The sequence below is a fragment of the Electrona antarctica genome (genome assembly GCF_951216825.1).
Source record: "Electrona antarctica genome assembly, chromosome: 1".
Lineage (NCBI taxonomy): Eukaryota > Metazoa > Chordata > Actinopteri > Myctophiformes > Myctophidae > Electrona > Electrona antarctica.
This window is the reverse complement of record NC_136806.1, coordinates 32,363,424-32,380,381: the sequence shown is the minus strand read 5'-3', so window position 1 is coordinate 32,380,381 and position 16,958 is coordinate 32,363,424. Positions and strand designations below refer to the sequence as shown.

The 16,958-nt window shown below is 44.2% G+C and overlaps 2 protein-coding genes across 2 annotated transcripts in view; both read left to right on the top strand.

The window, feature by feature from the left end:
- Nucleotides 1-8,832, top strand: part of c5 (complement component 5) — a 53,199-nt gene extending 44,367 nt beyond the window's left edge. The window contains exons 34-42 of the mRNA XM_079496661.1: nucleotides 229-256; nucleotides 464-563; nucleotides 699-773; nucleotides 1,296-1,404; nucleotides 2,520-2,603; nucleotides 3,571-3,657; nucleotides 4,881-4,973; nucleotides 7,547-7,685; nucleotides 8,511-8,832. Of these exons, the coding sequence (XP_079352787.1) occupies nucleotides 229-256; nucleotides 464-563; nucleotides 699-773; nucleotides 1,296-1,404; nucleotides 2,520-2,603; nucleotides 3,571-3,657; nucleotides 4,881-4,973; nucleotides 7,547-7,685; nucleotides 8,511-8,649 (854 nt within the window). The 3' untranslated portion in view covers nucleotides 8,650-8,832. The remainder of the gene's footprint in view (nucleotides 1-228; nucleotides 257-463; nucleotides 564-698; nucleotides 774-1,295; nucleotides 1,405-2,519; nucleotides 2,604-3,570; nucleotides 3,658-4,880; nucleotides 4,974-7,546; nucleotides 7,686-8,510) is intronic.
- A 2,157-nt stretch (nucleotides 8,833-10,989) lies between these two features.
- Nucleotides 10,990-16,390, top strand: bbs12 (Bardet-Biedl syndrome 12). The gene is made up of 3 exons (XM_079504553.1): nucleotides 10,990-11,132; nucleotides 12,435-12,728; nucleotides 14,180-16,390. The coding sequence occupies exons 1-3, from the start codon at nucleotides 11,006-11,008 to the stop codon at nucleotides 15,784-15,786; spliced, it is 2,028 nt and encodes a 675-aa protein (XP_079360679.1). The 5' UTR covers nucleotides 10,990-11,005; the 3' UTR covers nucleotides 15,787-16,390.
- The last annotated feature ends 568 nt before the right edge of the window (nucleotides 16,391-16,958 follow it).

Below are 16,958 nucleotides of genomic sequence, written 5' to 3'. Positions count from 1 at the left end.
TGTCTGTCTGTCTGTCTGTCTGTCTGTCCGTCCGTCCGTCCATCCGTCCGTCCCACTCACCTCTGCCCCACCCCCTCCTGATGCTGCGGCCATCTTGGATCCTAAAACACAGGGAGAGAGGTGGGGCCAAGAAAGGCCCGGTAACGTGTGTGACTAATTGTACGACTTTGACTTTCTGTCTGTCTGTTGTAAAAAATTAAATAAATGTACCTTTTCTCATCATCATAGATTCTCCCAGGATGCTGGCCTGTGTCAAGTGAGTTCAGTGAGTTTAGTATAATCCAACTAAATATACAACACTTCTACATAAAACTGTACTACATGGATGTGTGTGTGTGTGTGTGTGTGTGTGTGTGTGTGTGTGTGTGTGTGTGTGTGTGTGTGTGTGTGTGTGTGTGTGTGTGTGTGTGTGTGTGTGTGTGTGTGTGCGCGTGTGTGTGTGCGTGCGCGTGTGTGTGCGTAGATACAAACCTGCTCCCAATGAGATTCCAGTAGCCAGTTCAACTGTGATGGAGATCCAGCTCCCTTCAGGAATACAACCTTTCATGGAGGACCTGAGACCGGTACGCACGCACGCACGCACGCACGTGCGCACGGATGCAGTACATACATGACATGAAACATTATATAAATCACTTTTTAATCTCACCCTCTCTCTCTCTCTCTCTCTCTCTCTCTCTCTCTCTCTCTCTCTGTAGTTCAGAGATGGTGACGAGCCTGTTGTGTCAAGCTACAAGCTGAAGGGAGACATCCTGACAATTCAGATGGATTCTGTAAGTCTGAAGTTACAAGCTCACAATGCGTTGCAATGCCATGCATTGTGAGCTTGTAGATCGGCTGTTTTCAAAACATTTTGTATACATTTTTAACTTAACACAAGGAGTAATTTTACTTTCAGTAAGACTTCGGTATATTTTGATACTTTTTTACTTTTAATCAAGTACATTTTGAATAATCTACCTACTATACAGAGTATAATATCTACATTGTTTTTACGCTTTTTTTTTTTTTTTTTTTTTTACTTAACCCATTCAGGACGGGAACTACTTTTGTTGTTTTAATTATTAAAACACTATTGGAAACGCTATTGAAAAATAGCAGATCTATAAGCTCATAGCGCAGCACAGAGGGCTTGTAGATCTGCTTTTTTCAGATCTGGGGCACAAATCATTGAGTATATATTATTTCAGAGCGAACATTTTTAACTCAAATCTTGTCAGGTCAAGTCAGGATTTTAGAAGACGTTTTGTAGAATCAACCTCAAACCATGTGAGTCCTTGTTCCATCATTGCTAGGTTCCCACTGACATGTTCCTGTGTGTTGGCTTCCGCATCCGGGAAGAGTTCAGGGTGGGAGCAACCAGCGAGTCCACGTTTAAAGTGTATGAACTTCAGGACAGCAAAGGTACGAACGAATGCATGGATCCAAGTTCTCAGTCGCCATGGCTTGGCGGTGCCACCGGTGCCACCGGAGCCACCGCCATGGGGTGACTCAGGGGTAGAGTGGCCGGATGTCAACCTCAAGGTTGCCAGTTCGAAACCGGGCTCTCCCAGAGTTAGTGTCGAAGTGTCCTTGAGCAAGACACTGAACCCCTAATTGCTCCTGATGTGCAGGTTGGTGCCTTGCATGGTTTCCACCGCCATCGGTGTATGAATGTGTGTGTGTGAATGGGTGAATGTAATGCACCTTGGTTAAAGGCGCTATATAAATGCACCATTTTCCCATTTACCATTTACCATGGCTGATTTCAGACATTTAATCAGATTCCATGGAAGCCAGTGTGGTTTCGTATAAAATAAAGCAATAAGCCAAAAGAGGTCTCAGGTTACCGGGTATTTTATAATGGCTGAGAGGCGTAGTGAGACACGTAGTGGAGGGTCTCCGTCTCTCCGACCCTTTCAGCCATTATAAAATACCCGGTAATCTGGGACCTCGAGTGGCTTATTGCTTTTCTAAAACGGTTACAAACATATAGCAATATTAACCTCAAAACTATTTCTAATTCACAAAAGTAGCTACACTTTGCACCGCTTTGCGCCCACCAGAGCGAGCCACACTTCCTTGTTTTTACTCAGACGGGGGAATAGGAGGCGCTTGATGCTTTTACGAGGCCGCCCGGAGCCACACATTCACAGTCATATGAGCGCGGGCGGTGCTTAGACGCCCGCACGGCCAGTGTTTGTAAGGCAATCAAGTGCTCCCCTTCCCCAGTTCAGATACAGAGCTGCGGGATCAATGTAACACACCTGGGAGGCTGGGAATGATATGAAGTGATTGAAGGTGTGGATTATCGTGAGATTTACCATGGCAATTAACCAGCCAATCAGAATCAAGTATTGGGACTAACCATTTTAGAAGCAAAGGTTAAAGCCTCAATCAGTAATTTTCTTACAGCAGGAACAATATTAATAAAACATCATACTTTTAGATATTGTGTTAATTGTTTTCACATAGACTGTGATTGATTGATTGATTGATTGATTGATTGATTGATTATGTATTTTGGTGTACCCCTCCAGGCTCTGTGTGCACCAAGCAGTACTCCTACAGTGTTCAGAAGTTACAGCGCCTCTGTGAGGCTGGACAGTGTCAATGCATGTCAGGTACTTCTCTCTTCTGTGTGGGTGGGTGTCTGACTAGACTCGCGTAGCCAGACAACTAGTCCACAATCTACTGGATGCTGTATAGTGAATGGTGATGCAGCATTCGGTAGCATTTGGCCCGTTGCCCGCAGGTCCCGCTGGTTGGCCCGCGCCCCGCGGGGCGGGCGCACGGATCAAGGTCATGATCCGTTTATCTTTTCATTAATAAGCAGCCTATTTAGCAGGCTACTGTTGACTGTATGTAGGATATATCACTTGGAAACAGATGGAATTGAACATGAACTTGGATTTTAAACCTGCGATGCTTCAGTCCATAACGTGAGTAGGCCTAACAATTATGAACGCGGGGCGGGCGGGCCGTTGATTAATATATTGTTTTGCGGGGTAGGTTGGTGCAGGCTGGCTCCCGTGGCGGGACGGGACGGGCGTGTTATGAAAAAAAGCCGGCCTGTGCATCATTTAGTATAGAGTTATTATACTTTAAAATTTCGATTTCATTCTATTTATATTAGGATACATTTGCGCGACCGTAAGACAAAACAGAAGTGGGGAGGAGGCTCCACTTCTGCTTTATATTTTACTCACGTTACTTTTGAGAACCACGGTTCTATTGTATTTATGTTGTTGTGCTGTGTATGTCAGTGGTTCTCAAAGTGTGGTCTGGGGACCTCCAGGGATCCTTCAGGGAGTTCCAGGGGGTCCCCAGCTAAATTATAGCTAGTTAGGAAGGAACCAAAAGGACCCTTATGGGTGTGTAACTCCGATTTACTATAATTTGGGGTCCCAGAGATGCCATTGCATGGGGTTCCGTAGCCTAATGCATGTCAAACTGGGGGGTATTCTTGAAATGAAAATGGTTGAAGTTCACTGCTAATAAATGTCAATGTGGGGGAAAAGGTTTGGAACCACTGACGTATGTATTTTGTTTGTGTGAAGTTTCGTTGCAATGTGTTGTGTTGTGTTGTAGTGAGCTGCGCCACATACCGAGGCTCTGCAGGCAGTATGTCAAAAGAGGATCATATTCAGGAGACCTGCCAGCCTCATATTAAATATGGTGAGTTCTACTGTGTGTGAACCTCATATTATTATTTAATACTAGAGCGGTGCCCGTTGGGCACTGGACTACTTGGAACGACGCAAGTTGGAAATGCATGCCCCCACCCAGTTATTATGTCTCTGTCTTACTGTATGTTCTCAACCTAACCCCAACATAATCATAATTTGAGTTGAGGCATTACATTATTGTTTGACTCGCTTCCACAGATCAATATTGTGAAACTAGCCGATTGTGAGGCGTTGTGAGTTTGTAGATCTGCTATTTTCACAGTCTTTGACTCTTTCTTATGTTATATAATAAAATTATTTAACAATTTGGCCAATGTTTGACCAGTTTTTATCATATAGGCTAGTTTGTTTATTTTTTTCTTAGGTATTAGAAAGGTCTTAAAAGTCCTCAGACAAAAAAATTGTAAAAGTGCCGTATTCAAAATGTACTCAAGTAAAAGTACAAAATGATCTGCATCAAAATGTACTTAAAGTACTAAAAGTAACAGTAGTCCTATTGCAGAATGTCCCATTTCACAAGTTCAAAATGTGTACAAAATCTTTTGAAAATAGCCGATCTACAAGCTCACATGCATCTGTAGTGACCACACAGTTGAGTACTATCTATAGTGTGCTCTACTATCTATCTGTGATCTGCTGTGTACTATAACCGTAATCCAACATGTAAACTTGCTGTAATCTAACTGTAATCTAATATGGACCCTACTGTAATCTACTACTAATCTACAGGGTACCCTAATGTGTACTCAATGTGTAATCTACGCCACGGTATACACTAGCTCCGTTTGTAACCTCATATCTACGCTTAGCTCCGAGAAGAGGTTCCCCGCAAAGGTCAAAATGGGGTCGAGCCGTCCACAAACAGTGGAGAAAACCCTTTTCGCAGTATTGTTTCCAAAAAGTAAAGGTATCAGAACCGAGATACAGTTGATACATTTAGCACAGGCACGTAACATTTTAAGTCAGGGGTGAACCGCTGGTCAACCGCTTAATGTCACCTTAATTCAAGTGGCAGATGCCTTTTTTCCTTTTTAAAAAACAAATACATATATATTTTAGGGCCATGTCATGTGATCTACCTTCAAAGCCTTTGTGATCTACTGGTAGATCACAATCTACCTTTTGGGCCCCCCTGGTGTACTCTGTATATAATCTACTGTATACTCTGCTATGTACTCCATATTATAATGTAATCGACTGTGCGCCCTCCAGCCTACAGAGTGGTGGTAAACTCTCAAACCACAGAGGGAGACTTCATCATTTACACGGTTATGGTGGAGGAAGTCCTAAAGAGCCCCGACGAAGGTCAGGAACCACTGGTTTTTATTCTCTATTTATTCTCTAATTTATTATCCTTACTCTATTCAATGATATTGTCACTGTCAGGCTTAATTGTCTCCACCAGGCCGAAGGCATGGGGAGAGAGTATGTTTTGCACTCCGTCCGTGTGTGTGTGTGTGTGTGTCCGTCCGTCCGTGTGTGTGTGTGTCCGTCCGTCCTTCCGTCCGTCTGTTACCAGCTAATCTCCGGCACCGTTAACCTGGTCGATGCCAAACTTTGCACACACACTCCCTGGATGCCAACGATGAACCTCTGCCCCGCATTTTCCAGAACGGCCTGTTATAGCGCCACCATGAGGCAGCTTTTCACATTTTTTACCTAAAACTGCACCGATCTGCGTGAAACGTTGCATGCACACTCCCTAGAGGCCAAGGACAAACCTTTGACCTGCATTTTCCGCATCTGCCTTTTATAGCGCCACCAGGAGGCCGACTTTTGTAAAACACATTTTTTGATATTACTCCTCCAGATTCTGTCCAAAAATCTCACAAATCGTTACACAGTATCTCTATGGTCATGTGGTCAAGTCGGATCTGTCCGATATTTCATATTCCATCCTAATTGGCTATAATTGGCTTTCACAGTTTGCAAGATTGCCCCGTTTTGAACAAAAGCCTCAAATCATGAACGCAGCATGCAATTTACGTGAAATCTTTCACACATTTTCTTACTAGGCTGAGGAATATATCCCACCCTTTTCACATTGGCCTGTTATAGCGCCACCAACAGGTTGATTTTTGCAAAACACATTTTTGGAACAAAATGCCTCAAGTCATCCAATTGCCATCAAAGGCAAACATGTTTATATTACTCCTAAACATTTTACCAAACATCTCACACAGTCCTATCCTCCTGGTGGAGACCTGTGCCCAGAAGGGCACTTTTTCTAGTTAAATATGAAATGCTGGCAGGGCTGCTCCATTACACTGTCCACTTGTTCAGTTTCTAAATGTGAAGGCAATTTTCCAGACCTGATCCAGACAACTAAGGATCTTTTTTAACAACTTGTACAGCAGTGGTTCCCAAACTTTTTCATGTCAAGGACCCCGCCTGAGTACACAAATGGACCCCCATTTGTGTACTCAGAGTTACAGACCCATAAGGGTATATTTGGTTCCAAACTATCATTTAGCTGTGGACCCCCTGGAACTCCCTCAAGGACACCTGGGGGTCCTCGGACCCCACTATGGGGACCACTGTTGTACAGTACCAATACACTCTGTTGACCGGGGGCCCCCAGGGGTCTATTCTTGGCCCCCCATACTCGATCTACAAGCAAACAATTGAGACAGGCTATTTTCGACGAATGTACCATGCTCAAAATAGTTCACCTGGTTAATGGCTCGTACACACTGCCCGATATTTGCTCAGATTATGCTGTCAGGGAGCATTTTTGGCGCTCACCGACAAAACCCCCGATCTGACGTAAAATCGGGCTTTGATCGGCGAGGTTTTGCTCGCTGTGTGTGAAAGGAGCTGCGAGAAGATCCAGCGCCGATAAAAGCGCTCGCCGACGCCTCCCCGACCATTTCTGAACATCTAACACGTTTGATATTTGACTCTGTCGCCGACTGGATATCATACAGTATGAACTGGGTTGCGACTGCGCCCCGATAAGGCCTGTATTACAGCCAATGAGAGCACACTGCTCACAGCACTGCTGTCTATCTGTCTGTCTGTCTGTCTGTCGACTGTATATATGATAAGATATATATACCTACCTATATATAACCTTCATTCCGTCTGTAAATCCCTGTGTCGTACATATTGGTAGCCTATATTAGCCCAATATTGCCGTTACGCATTTCACTTGAATAATGTTGATAAAACCGCACCGGAATCAACAGTGCAGAGCAAACTTTTTACCTTACCTTACCTCATTCACACGTAAGACACACGCAAGACACACTTGTGTCCTGTGTCTTCTGTGTGTTATGGCCATCTCAATGCATTTCCAATGGGAGTCACATGGTTTGAAGACACAACCTTGTTGCATGGGGGGAGGGCAGAAGACAGCCATGCAACAATGTTGTGTCTTCAAACCATGTGACTCCCATTGGAAATGCATTGAGGCAGCCATGACACTCCCAACTCCTTGTGTCTCAGGTGTGAATGAGGCCTTAGGCTTCGTACACACATAAAGAACAACTGTTCTGTGTTTCATGGCCGCCCCAATGCTTTTCCAATGGAAGTCACATGGTTTGACCAAACACTTGTGTTTGATTGGGGGGAGGGGGGCAATCAAACACAAGTGTTTGGTCAAACCACGTGACTTCCATTGGAAAAGCATTGGGGCGGCCATGAAACACAGGCAGAGCACAGAACAGTTGTTCTTTATGTGTGTACGAAGCCTTAGGCTGCACAACAGTGACACTTGGTGGTGAAAACCAACCAAATATATACAGTAGGATTTGTTGTTGCATTGCGTTGTGTTACATTGAGTAACTTGCGTTGTGTTGTGTTGTGTTGTGTTGTATTGTATTGTATTGTATTGTATTGTATTGTATTGTATTGTATTGTATTGTATTGTATTCCAGAGTTTGAAGGTGCGACTAAAGGTGTGGATATTGACTTGATAAAGAAAGTGACATGCAGTTCAGTTGATCTGCGGATAGACTCCCAGTACCTCCTAATGGGAACCAATGGCATGGAGTTCACCCTGTCTAATCGCTTCAGGTCAGTCATACAGTCATCTTTCCCATACCTTTCTCCCTTTCCACGCTTTAAAAAAAAATCACACCCGTGTGAACTGAGTGGTGTAAGGTCTTATATAGCCTGATCAGCTGTGGTCTGACATAATGTCTGACGTAATGAAATCACACCCGTGTGAACTGGGTGACCGTAGCAACCATGCTCATTTTTTACGCACAGACAGACAGACAGACAGACTAACAAAGCCAGTTGTAGGAGTGGTTTACACCACTCAAAAATATTTTATTCCATTGGTTCTCAAACGTTTCACCAGGAAAAATGCCATTGACAATGAAGGGAAAATGTACGAGTATGTCATATTGTCCCTCATTACGTCATATTGTCTCTTTATTGTTAATGGCATTTAATGTTTGTGTTGGCACCCTTTGTTTTATACATCACCATTACATCACCATTACATCACCTAATCAACATGAGTTAGACTTTAATATATGTGTGATTTATAGGTGTGATTTTTTAAATAGGCCTAGCTGTTGTATATATTGGGGCCGCCTGGGGGGTCCCTGAACTCAACCCATTAGACCACAGAACATTGAGAACACAGACATGCCTCAGATCTGAACCCGTTGCGACCGCATGCTCTTGCTGACGTCGACCCCAGGGTTCGAACCCATGACACTAGGGCAGTCCTTCATTTGGGATCTAGGGAAAAACGGTTATGTAATTTTAGTCCGGATGTGTCCTTTAACTTTAATACAGTAATGAAGTAATATTTGAATCTATTATATTCTAAAGTGATGCAGACAGTAGAGCTCTATTGTCTTTGATGGTGCTTTTATTGTGTTCCAGGTATCGTTTCCCGCTGGACTCGGGGGCTGTGGTGGAGCTGTGGCCTATGGCTGACTGCAGTCCCCTACCTACGTGTCGGGAACACATGGACCTGCTAGACGACTTCTCCTTGGATCTCTCCATAGATGGCTGTCCTTAAGGCAGCTGAAGATGAACAATATACCCAACGCACTACACTGTACAGCTCAGCACAGTGCACACTATACTGCAAAACTGAACACACAATAGGCATACCGATTATCAACACAACAGTCTTCGATACATATTCCAGTCCCATTCCAGTTCATATTAACAGTACTGTATACTGTACAAGTCACCACAATGCAACATAACATAACATTCTATACAGAAGGAACAATTTAGCCAATATTTAGCCAATATAGGGTCCTGACATAATGCCATTGTTTTCATTTTACAAACAAATAAAATGTATACTTTTTTGGGTATGTAATCTGGGTCATTTCAATTTACTGTACCATGTAATTCACTGTAGATATCATGTTATTACAGATTCTATAGGTTCATTTGTTTTCAAGTTAAATGTAGCAGATATTTTGTAATATATCTTATATTGTTTAGACCAGTGGTTCCCAAACGTTCATGTCAAGGACCCCCGAATTGACACTCATTATCCCGCGGACACCCATTTGAAAAGATATGCCAGGGACCCACATAAGAGAAGCTGTTTACGGCTCTAGCAGTGATTGTCAACCATTTTAATTTCAAGGACCCCCAGTTGGAACTGAATTAGGCTATGGACCCCTTTTTAATGGCATTTCTATCTCTGGGACCCCATTGTATGAGAGTGTACAAATGGAACCAAATGGGCTCGTTAGGGTCCATTTGGTTCCATTTGTACACTATGAGTTACAGACCCATAAGGGTCCATTTGGTTCTGGGGACCCCCTGGAACTCCATCAAGGACCCATGGTTTTTCCCGGACCCCACTTTGGGAACCACTGGTTTAGACTTAGACTAAGTTCTTGGTTTACCCACCCCATCCCCGCTCATTTTGATAGGTTGGAATGGCAGTTTTGGCAGTTTTTGTAATGACCTGTACTTTCGTTGAGACTCTGCATTTGTTGTACTGTATGTGTTTACCTTTATACTGTAAGTCGCTCTGGAAATAGGTGGTTCGGGCATCTGGTTAGGATGTCCTCGAGGCATGTCCCACTGGGAGGAGACCCCCGGGGCAGACCAAGGCGCAGTTGGAGGAAACACATCGACTCACTGGCCTTGGAACGTCTCGGGATCCCCCAGGAGGAAGTCACTAATGCTGCTCTGGAGAGGGAAGTCTGGAGCTCTCTGGTGAAGCTGTTGCCCCCGCAACCCGACTACGGATAAGCGGTTGAAGATGGATGGCTCTGGGAATGCTCTGTCTAAATACACCACGGATAGGACTGCGTCTGCCGTCTGCGCTGTTTGCAGTATTGCTTGATGCTGGTACTGTCTTGCATTTCCATGAGGAATAATCTTCTCAAACCTGAGGAACACAAAAATCAGTCGTGTACTGTAAAGTAACTATACGTACATTAATTTACTCAAGTACTGTACTTAAGTACAATTTTGAGGTATTTGTACCAAATTCCAATACTTTTACTTCTCCACTACAATTATTTGAAAACTTTAGTTACTAGTTACACTTCAACCATTTCAGCCATTTTAAAATAGCAGATCTACAAGCTCACAATGTGTCGCATCGCGACACATTGTGAGCTTGTAGATCTGCTATTTTCAAAAGATTTTGTACACATTTTGAAAATGGGACATTCCGCAATAGGAGTAAATTTTACTTTTAGTTTTAGTTGATGCCAATACTTTTTAATACGGCAGTACATCTACATTGCAGTATTTATACTTTTACTTAAGTCAAATATTTGTAGTACTTTTTCCACACTGACCAAAAAGCAAGACCTGTGTAGTAAAGCAGTGGTTCTCAAAGTGGGGTCTGGGGACCCCCAGGGGTCCTTGGGGGAGTTCTAGGGGGTCCCCACCCTAAATGATAGTTTGGAACAAAATTGACCCTTATGGGTCTGTAACTCTAATGGGTCCATTTGGTTCCATTTGTACACTCTTAGAGTTAAATTCACATTTATTTTACAATATAAATTGGGGGTCCCAGAGATAGAAATGCCATTAAATGGGGGTCCATAGCCTAATGCATGTCAAACTGGGGGTACTCGAAATTAATATTAATATCACTGCTAGAGCCATACAAACCTTCTCTTATGGGGGTCCCTGGCATATATTTTCAAATGGGGGTCCGCGGGGCTAATTAGTGTCAATTTGGGGGTCCTTGACATGAAAAGGTTTGGGAACCACTGTAGTAAAGGCCACACTACAATTGAGCAGTACCTAACACAAACAGTGGGAGGCAGTAATACGCCGATGATGACCGGGCGTCTAGTCTGCTGCCGGAAAGATAAAAGAAGAAGTAAGTATAAGCACTCGGGTCTCGTCTCCTAGCAACTTGTGTAGCCTGGCGTTGCTTGCCCATGTGCAGCGTGTCACACGCACAAAGCCAGCTGGACATCATAGGACGTGAGGGAGAGACGCTATCAGTCCAGACTAGAGTCACTCCGAGCCTGGCTGTATCAGTCACACTCACACATCTCACATCAGGTATGTTGATGTCCTAGTTTGTATTGTAAGAAATGTAGCCCATTCTATTCTACTCTTTTTCCGTTGTTACATATCACCACGACACAGCAGCAGCTACAAAACAAGGAACGGAAGCATCTGACAACAGGTTATTTTCTTGCTAGTATCAGTTGTAACTTGTGTTGTTACTGTAAATTCGCATGCTTGAAGCTGCATTGATTGATTGATTGAATACTTTATTAACAGTTTGCAAAGACAAGCACAGGAGAGTACATGTTCAACACATCAACACATGGTCTGACCCCCAGGGGTCCTTGAGGGAGTTCCAGGGTGTCCCCAGCTAAATGATATTTAAGTTAGGAACCAAATGGACCCTTATAGGTCTGTAACTCATAACCAAACGGACCCTAATGGGTCCGTGTGGTTCCATTTGTACACGCTCACATTGATTTTATAATATAAATTGGGGGGTCCCAGTCAGAGATAGAAAATGGCATTAAATGGGGTCCGTAGGCTAATGCATGTCAAATTGTGGGTCCTTGAATTTATCTTCTCTTATATGGGGGTCCCTGGCATATCTTTTCAAATGGGGGTCCGTGGGCTAATTAGTGCCTATTTGGGTGTCCCTGACATGAAGAAGTTTGAGAACCTCAACCACTGCTGTAGCCTACTCACCTTACTTGAAGTTGGTGCCAGTTTATAGGGATGCTCCGATCAGGTGTTTTGGGGCCGATTAATATCATTTTGCATCTTTGTGACAGGCCTAAACATCTCCCCTTCCTCCCCATTATCCCACATACACAGGGACAGTTTTGACGTGGGTTTTGACATATTCATTTTGGAAATATTCAAATGTTCCCCTTACGCACAAGATCGGCCGATCATAAGAAAAACAATCGGTTTCGACTTGGAATTGGAATACTTTGTTTTCAAGAGTGTTGAGCACAAACATCAGTAGCATTTCAAAGTTACTTACAAAAAACAAAACTATTTCCCTTTCCCTCCTTTATTTCCCATTCTAAGTGTTTTTGTCATGTTATGTAATGCTATTGCAAAGCCCCCTCAGGTACATTTTAACTATGTTCAGCAATGAGATCATATTTTTCTGGTGGCTCCTCTCCTCGAAACACGTTTCGACCCCAAATGCGTTTTTTAGAGTTGTGCGTACTTTCTTTTGGATTCTATTTCTTTTGTTTAGGAATACCACGTGAAATCTGCCGCACTTTCCCACTTTACTTTACAGGGCGACTGTGTTTTTGGGGAGAGTGTTTTGGTAATGTATTCCTTGAACGGATGTACGTGTCCCTTTTTCCTTTTCCACAGTTCAGACTCCTCGAGTCATGTCTGGAAGTGCACTGGTAAACCAGAGGGAACACGTGGGACTGCAGCAGCTCTCGGCTCTGGCTGCACTGACGCACTCCTCCTTGGGACCCTCGACCAGGTACACGTTCATCCTGGACGAGACGAGTGGAGAGTCCTCCGTGGTCTGCTCGTGCTTCCGCCTCCTGGAGAGCCTGGAGGTGACACGCGGCGCGGTGGGTCAGCTGGCCTTGGAGGCCGTTCGGGCTCACCACAAGCAACGTCGCTCTGGGTCACGGTGTCTCCTTTTCCTTGCAGGTACAGTAGGGCCCGTCTGACCAGGGGTCACCAATATGTCCGTACACGGACAAATGTCGGGTGTACGAACACACCATTATGATTTACACACCATTATGATGTTCTTATTTTGATCATAAGACCCAATTACTGTATGTCAATCTCCAGGTTTTCTTCAGATTATGTATGGCAATTGTTTATTATGACACTATGGCACACTAGGAGTCCAACTAGTACTAGTGGTTCTCAAATGTTTTATTTGCAAAGACCCCTGGAACTCTGAGAGTGTTCAAATGGAACCCTTACGGTTCCGTTTGGTTCCATTTGAACAGACCTGTTTTCAGGTCTATCTATGTATGTGTTTTGTATGTCTGTGGCAAAAATGCCCACCACAAGCCAAATGTCAATGACCTCTGTGCCTGACATAATTTGTTAGGCCTGTCACAATTGTTGTTATTACATAATAATCACCCAATCACAATTATTCGAGATGATCGCAAATAATTTAACATAATTGTCATAGTCGTTTTCCATGTCAAAAAATGTACATACAGTTGCAAATATTTAAAAAAGAAAAGTGCAAATAGCCGATCTACTATTTCCACTGAATGTGTTTAAAGATGGAGTGCCGTGTCTGTTTTGTATGTGTGTATGGAGTTAACATTACTGTAATAGAAGTAATAGTTAGAATATTGAAATATGTCTTCCCTGTGTAATTTTTGGTTTCTCAAAAGGCCCAATCGAGGCCCAGGTCAAACGGCCCAATCGAAATGACAGTGATATAGTGACATCACAATATCATCCCCTCCCCTAACCCCTCCCCTTTATCATACAACAACAGCTGTGGGTGGGGCTTCAGTTCAGGTGGATCACCACCCATCACCACCCACCAGGCATACTTTAAATTAACTTGTGGGTGTGTGGCCACATAAAAACAATTTTTAACACTTTCTGTACACTACAAAAATAAAAAAATTAAATTGTACCGGCACTCCATCTTTGAGGAAGTACAACATTTTTGAATATGTCAGTAATTTCTTTGTATATTTAGGTTATTTGTCATATCTACCCTGTGCAATACATTTTCAACAAAAATGTTATGATCGTGACTAGTTGGGATTCTGAAGGATTTGAACGATTCCAGTTCCTATAATGATTCTCTTTTAACGGGTTCCCTTTAACGATTCCTATCGGTGGTTTCAAATGGACCTTCTGAAACTCTTGAGAGTGTGCACATGCAACCACATGGACCCGTTCCATTTGTACACTCAGAGTTATGGTGAGGAGGTCTTTGGATTTAAAACGTTTGAGAACCAATGGTATTGTAATTGTATAGCAGACGAGAAGTCCACATACCAACTCTGACAGTGTGATTTAAAAAAATTGTTCCGGAAACTATTCCAAATCCCAAACTTTTCTGGTTCGTCGATGTTTGATCCAGTTCCTCGTGGTAACAACGATCCTATTTGCAGGAGCATGGAGTCGAGCTGCTCTGGAGTGTCTTCAGAGAGGGGTTTCAATACCACACGTCATCTCAGCAATGTCTGAAGGGCTGGATATATGTCTGGGTGTGTGCAGGGCAAACAGAGTCTCCACTGAGGATCTTGGCTCAATACGGTCTGGGAACTGCACCGCCAAATCTCAAGGTTTGCAACAAAGGAAGCCTAGTGTGGAACTGGAACCTTTGCCGGCGTCTTCCCGTATCCAACGATCAACTCCCAAGATTCAGAACGTCCCCCCCGGACAACAGAAAATAAAACTCAGCCACAGTAGACATTTTTGTCAAGCCAAGGCTGACAATGTCATGTCTAAATATGTTGACGTTGTCCACGTTGCTAGGGCAGTGAGCCACGGTCACATTGATACAATGAATTTAGTGGTGGAAGCCAGTCTGATGCAGTCAAAAAACAATACATTTAGTCATACGACATTTGACATCGATAAGGTGGTAACTTGCGTTCTACCGAATTTATCAGAGGAACACGCTTGCATTTTACCCGGTTGTGTGGCTCTGTTATCTGCTGAGCAGGCTTCTGTCACACAGCACTTGAAGGACAAGCACGTGGATGTTGCTCTCATTGACGGAGATCTGTGCGATCAGTATCGCCATGTTGGCTTCAATAAGCCAACAGGTGTAGGAATCGTATCTGAAACACTGGCCACGGGGACTTTAAGCAAAGAGGAAGAATGGATAGAGATCGTATTGGCAACTCTGTTGAAACTGAAAGTGAATCTGATTTTACTCACCGGTGCCGTGAATGAAAAACTGATGCAGCACTGCGTCAGGCACACTATCCTTGTGGTGGAGAAAATGAAACCCTCCATTTTGAGGGCCTTTGCAGACGCGACCGGGGCCATTCCCGTAACCTATGCTACCCAGCTGACAAGGCGTTGTGTCGGCACTGGGGTGCAGGTCACGGTATGGAGAGACCTCAGCGGCGGTGAGCGGAGATCATCGCTAGCTGTAAATATTTCTAGTAGTAATAATAATGGGCTGGTCACGGCGATCCTCACGAGCTGCGTACGAGCTAAACTGCAGGCCCTCGAGGATGAGTTTTGGAGCTGCGCTTATCGTTTACACTGGGCGCTGAGAGATGGAGCGGTCCTGCCTGGAGCCGGAGCCATAGAGATGCTTTGCGTTCGTGGCCTTCAAATGCACGTTTGTTCGACACGTCAAACCACCATGCAAAGAGCAAGTGACCCCTGCGGAGATGTAGTGCTGCCGCTCATGGCAGATGGTTTGATGGACTATGTGTCCACCATCATTGCGAACAGTGGCTTGCGCTCCAAAGTGGAGGCTTGGACTTCACTCAGCCAACTGCTGAAAGTATCGTGCATCGATGACGAGTTTTCAAAACTCCTCTTGGAAGGAGAAGCGGACGATGGGCCGATTCCCTCTGAGATTGAATCCAGCGAGGATGCGTCGGCAGTGAGGGTTTTTGATAATGTGAGTGTGAAGATGGAAGCGTGGAGGAAGGCTCTAGATCTGGTGTTCATTGTGTTGCAGACGGATGCTGAGGTCATCACGGGCATTGATGCCAAGGCTGTTGATGCACAGGCGAATGTATCGCTGCTATGAGGATTGTTATTATCCGTTTGGGCTATGTTGGTTCAATCAGATTGAGTGAGAGAGAATGTGAGGGAATGTCTGATTTACAGCAAAATCGTTTGACTTTGAGACAATCATGCCTGTTACATCTTTACATTGGGTGACTTCTGCTTATACAGTATTCTGTCATAGGCTGTCACATAAAGGAACACAAATGGGCTACTGTGTGATTGGTTTCCTACCTCTGACCACATGGGGGAGACAAAATATATATTTAGTTTCTCTGTGTCACATCCAAAAACCCAAATGACATTTTCCTAAAACTATGGGCTTTGCTAGTATGGTATAGTATTTATTTTGGGTATATGTTCTCTGTGTCTTTGTGCTATTGACACACTGCACACAATACATGTCTGTACTGTCTGTGACATGGAACTCTCACTGCTAGCTAGACTGCTTTTAGTACCCCGTCATTGGTGGTTTATGGCCTGCTGTCATAAAGGAAATGTTTGACAGAGCTGGGGTGCATCCAGACAGAGCCAATGTCTTTGAAGGCTGACTAAGTAATGACTGGGCAGTCGAATGACAACTGCTGCAGAAGAAAATTCACCAGATTAGTCAAACCAAGTTGGCATGTTATCTTATATACAATTGAAAAGGTGTCCCCAGGAGGTGTCCCCAGGACAGGAACAAAAGGCACCAGCTACTACGTCACTGACACGCTGCAACACGCTGCAACACACACTGCAACAACACACTAACACGTCACACACTTACCCTCCGCGTCGTTGGTTCCCTATCTCCTCATGTCGCGCCGCACGGCCACACTCGACACCAGCCGCGTAAAAATTGTCATCGCACTGCCACTACAGCCGGCTCCCGTCCACACTCGCTATCAATATCAATATCAATAACAAACACAAACACGCCACAAGCACCGACACCCCCGCCTAATTTGTTGCCACGTCTATGAAAACAAGCACAGAAAAAATGCCATTCAACACGCTACTTACACACACTACCACTCGCTTACAATACGCGGACCTGGCAACACTACATTCCCTCTCCCATTCGCTCACAGCCCACCACGTGACCCACACAGGGAGGGAGACGATTGCGTGATGCTTCTAGGTACAGGATTCTATAGGTCACCACTTTTGGTGTGACACACACACAGTGTACAGCCTGCCGGAAACCAACAG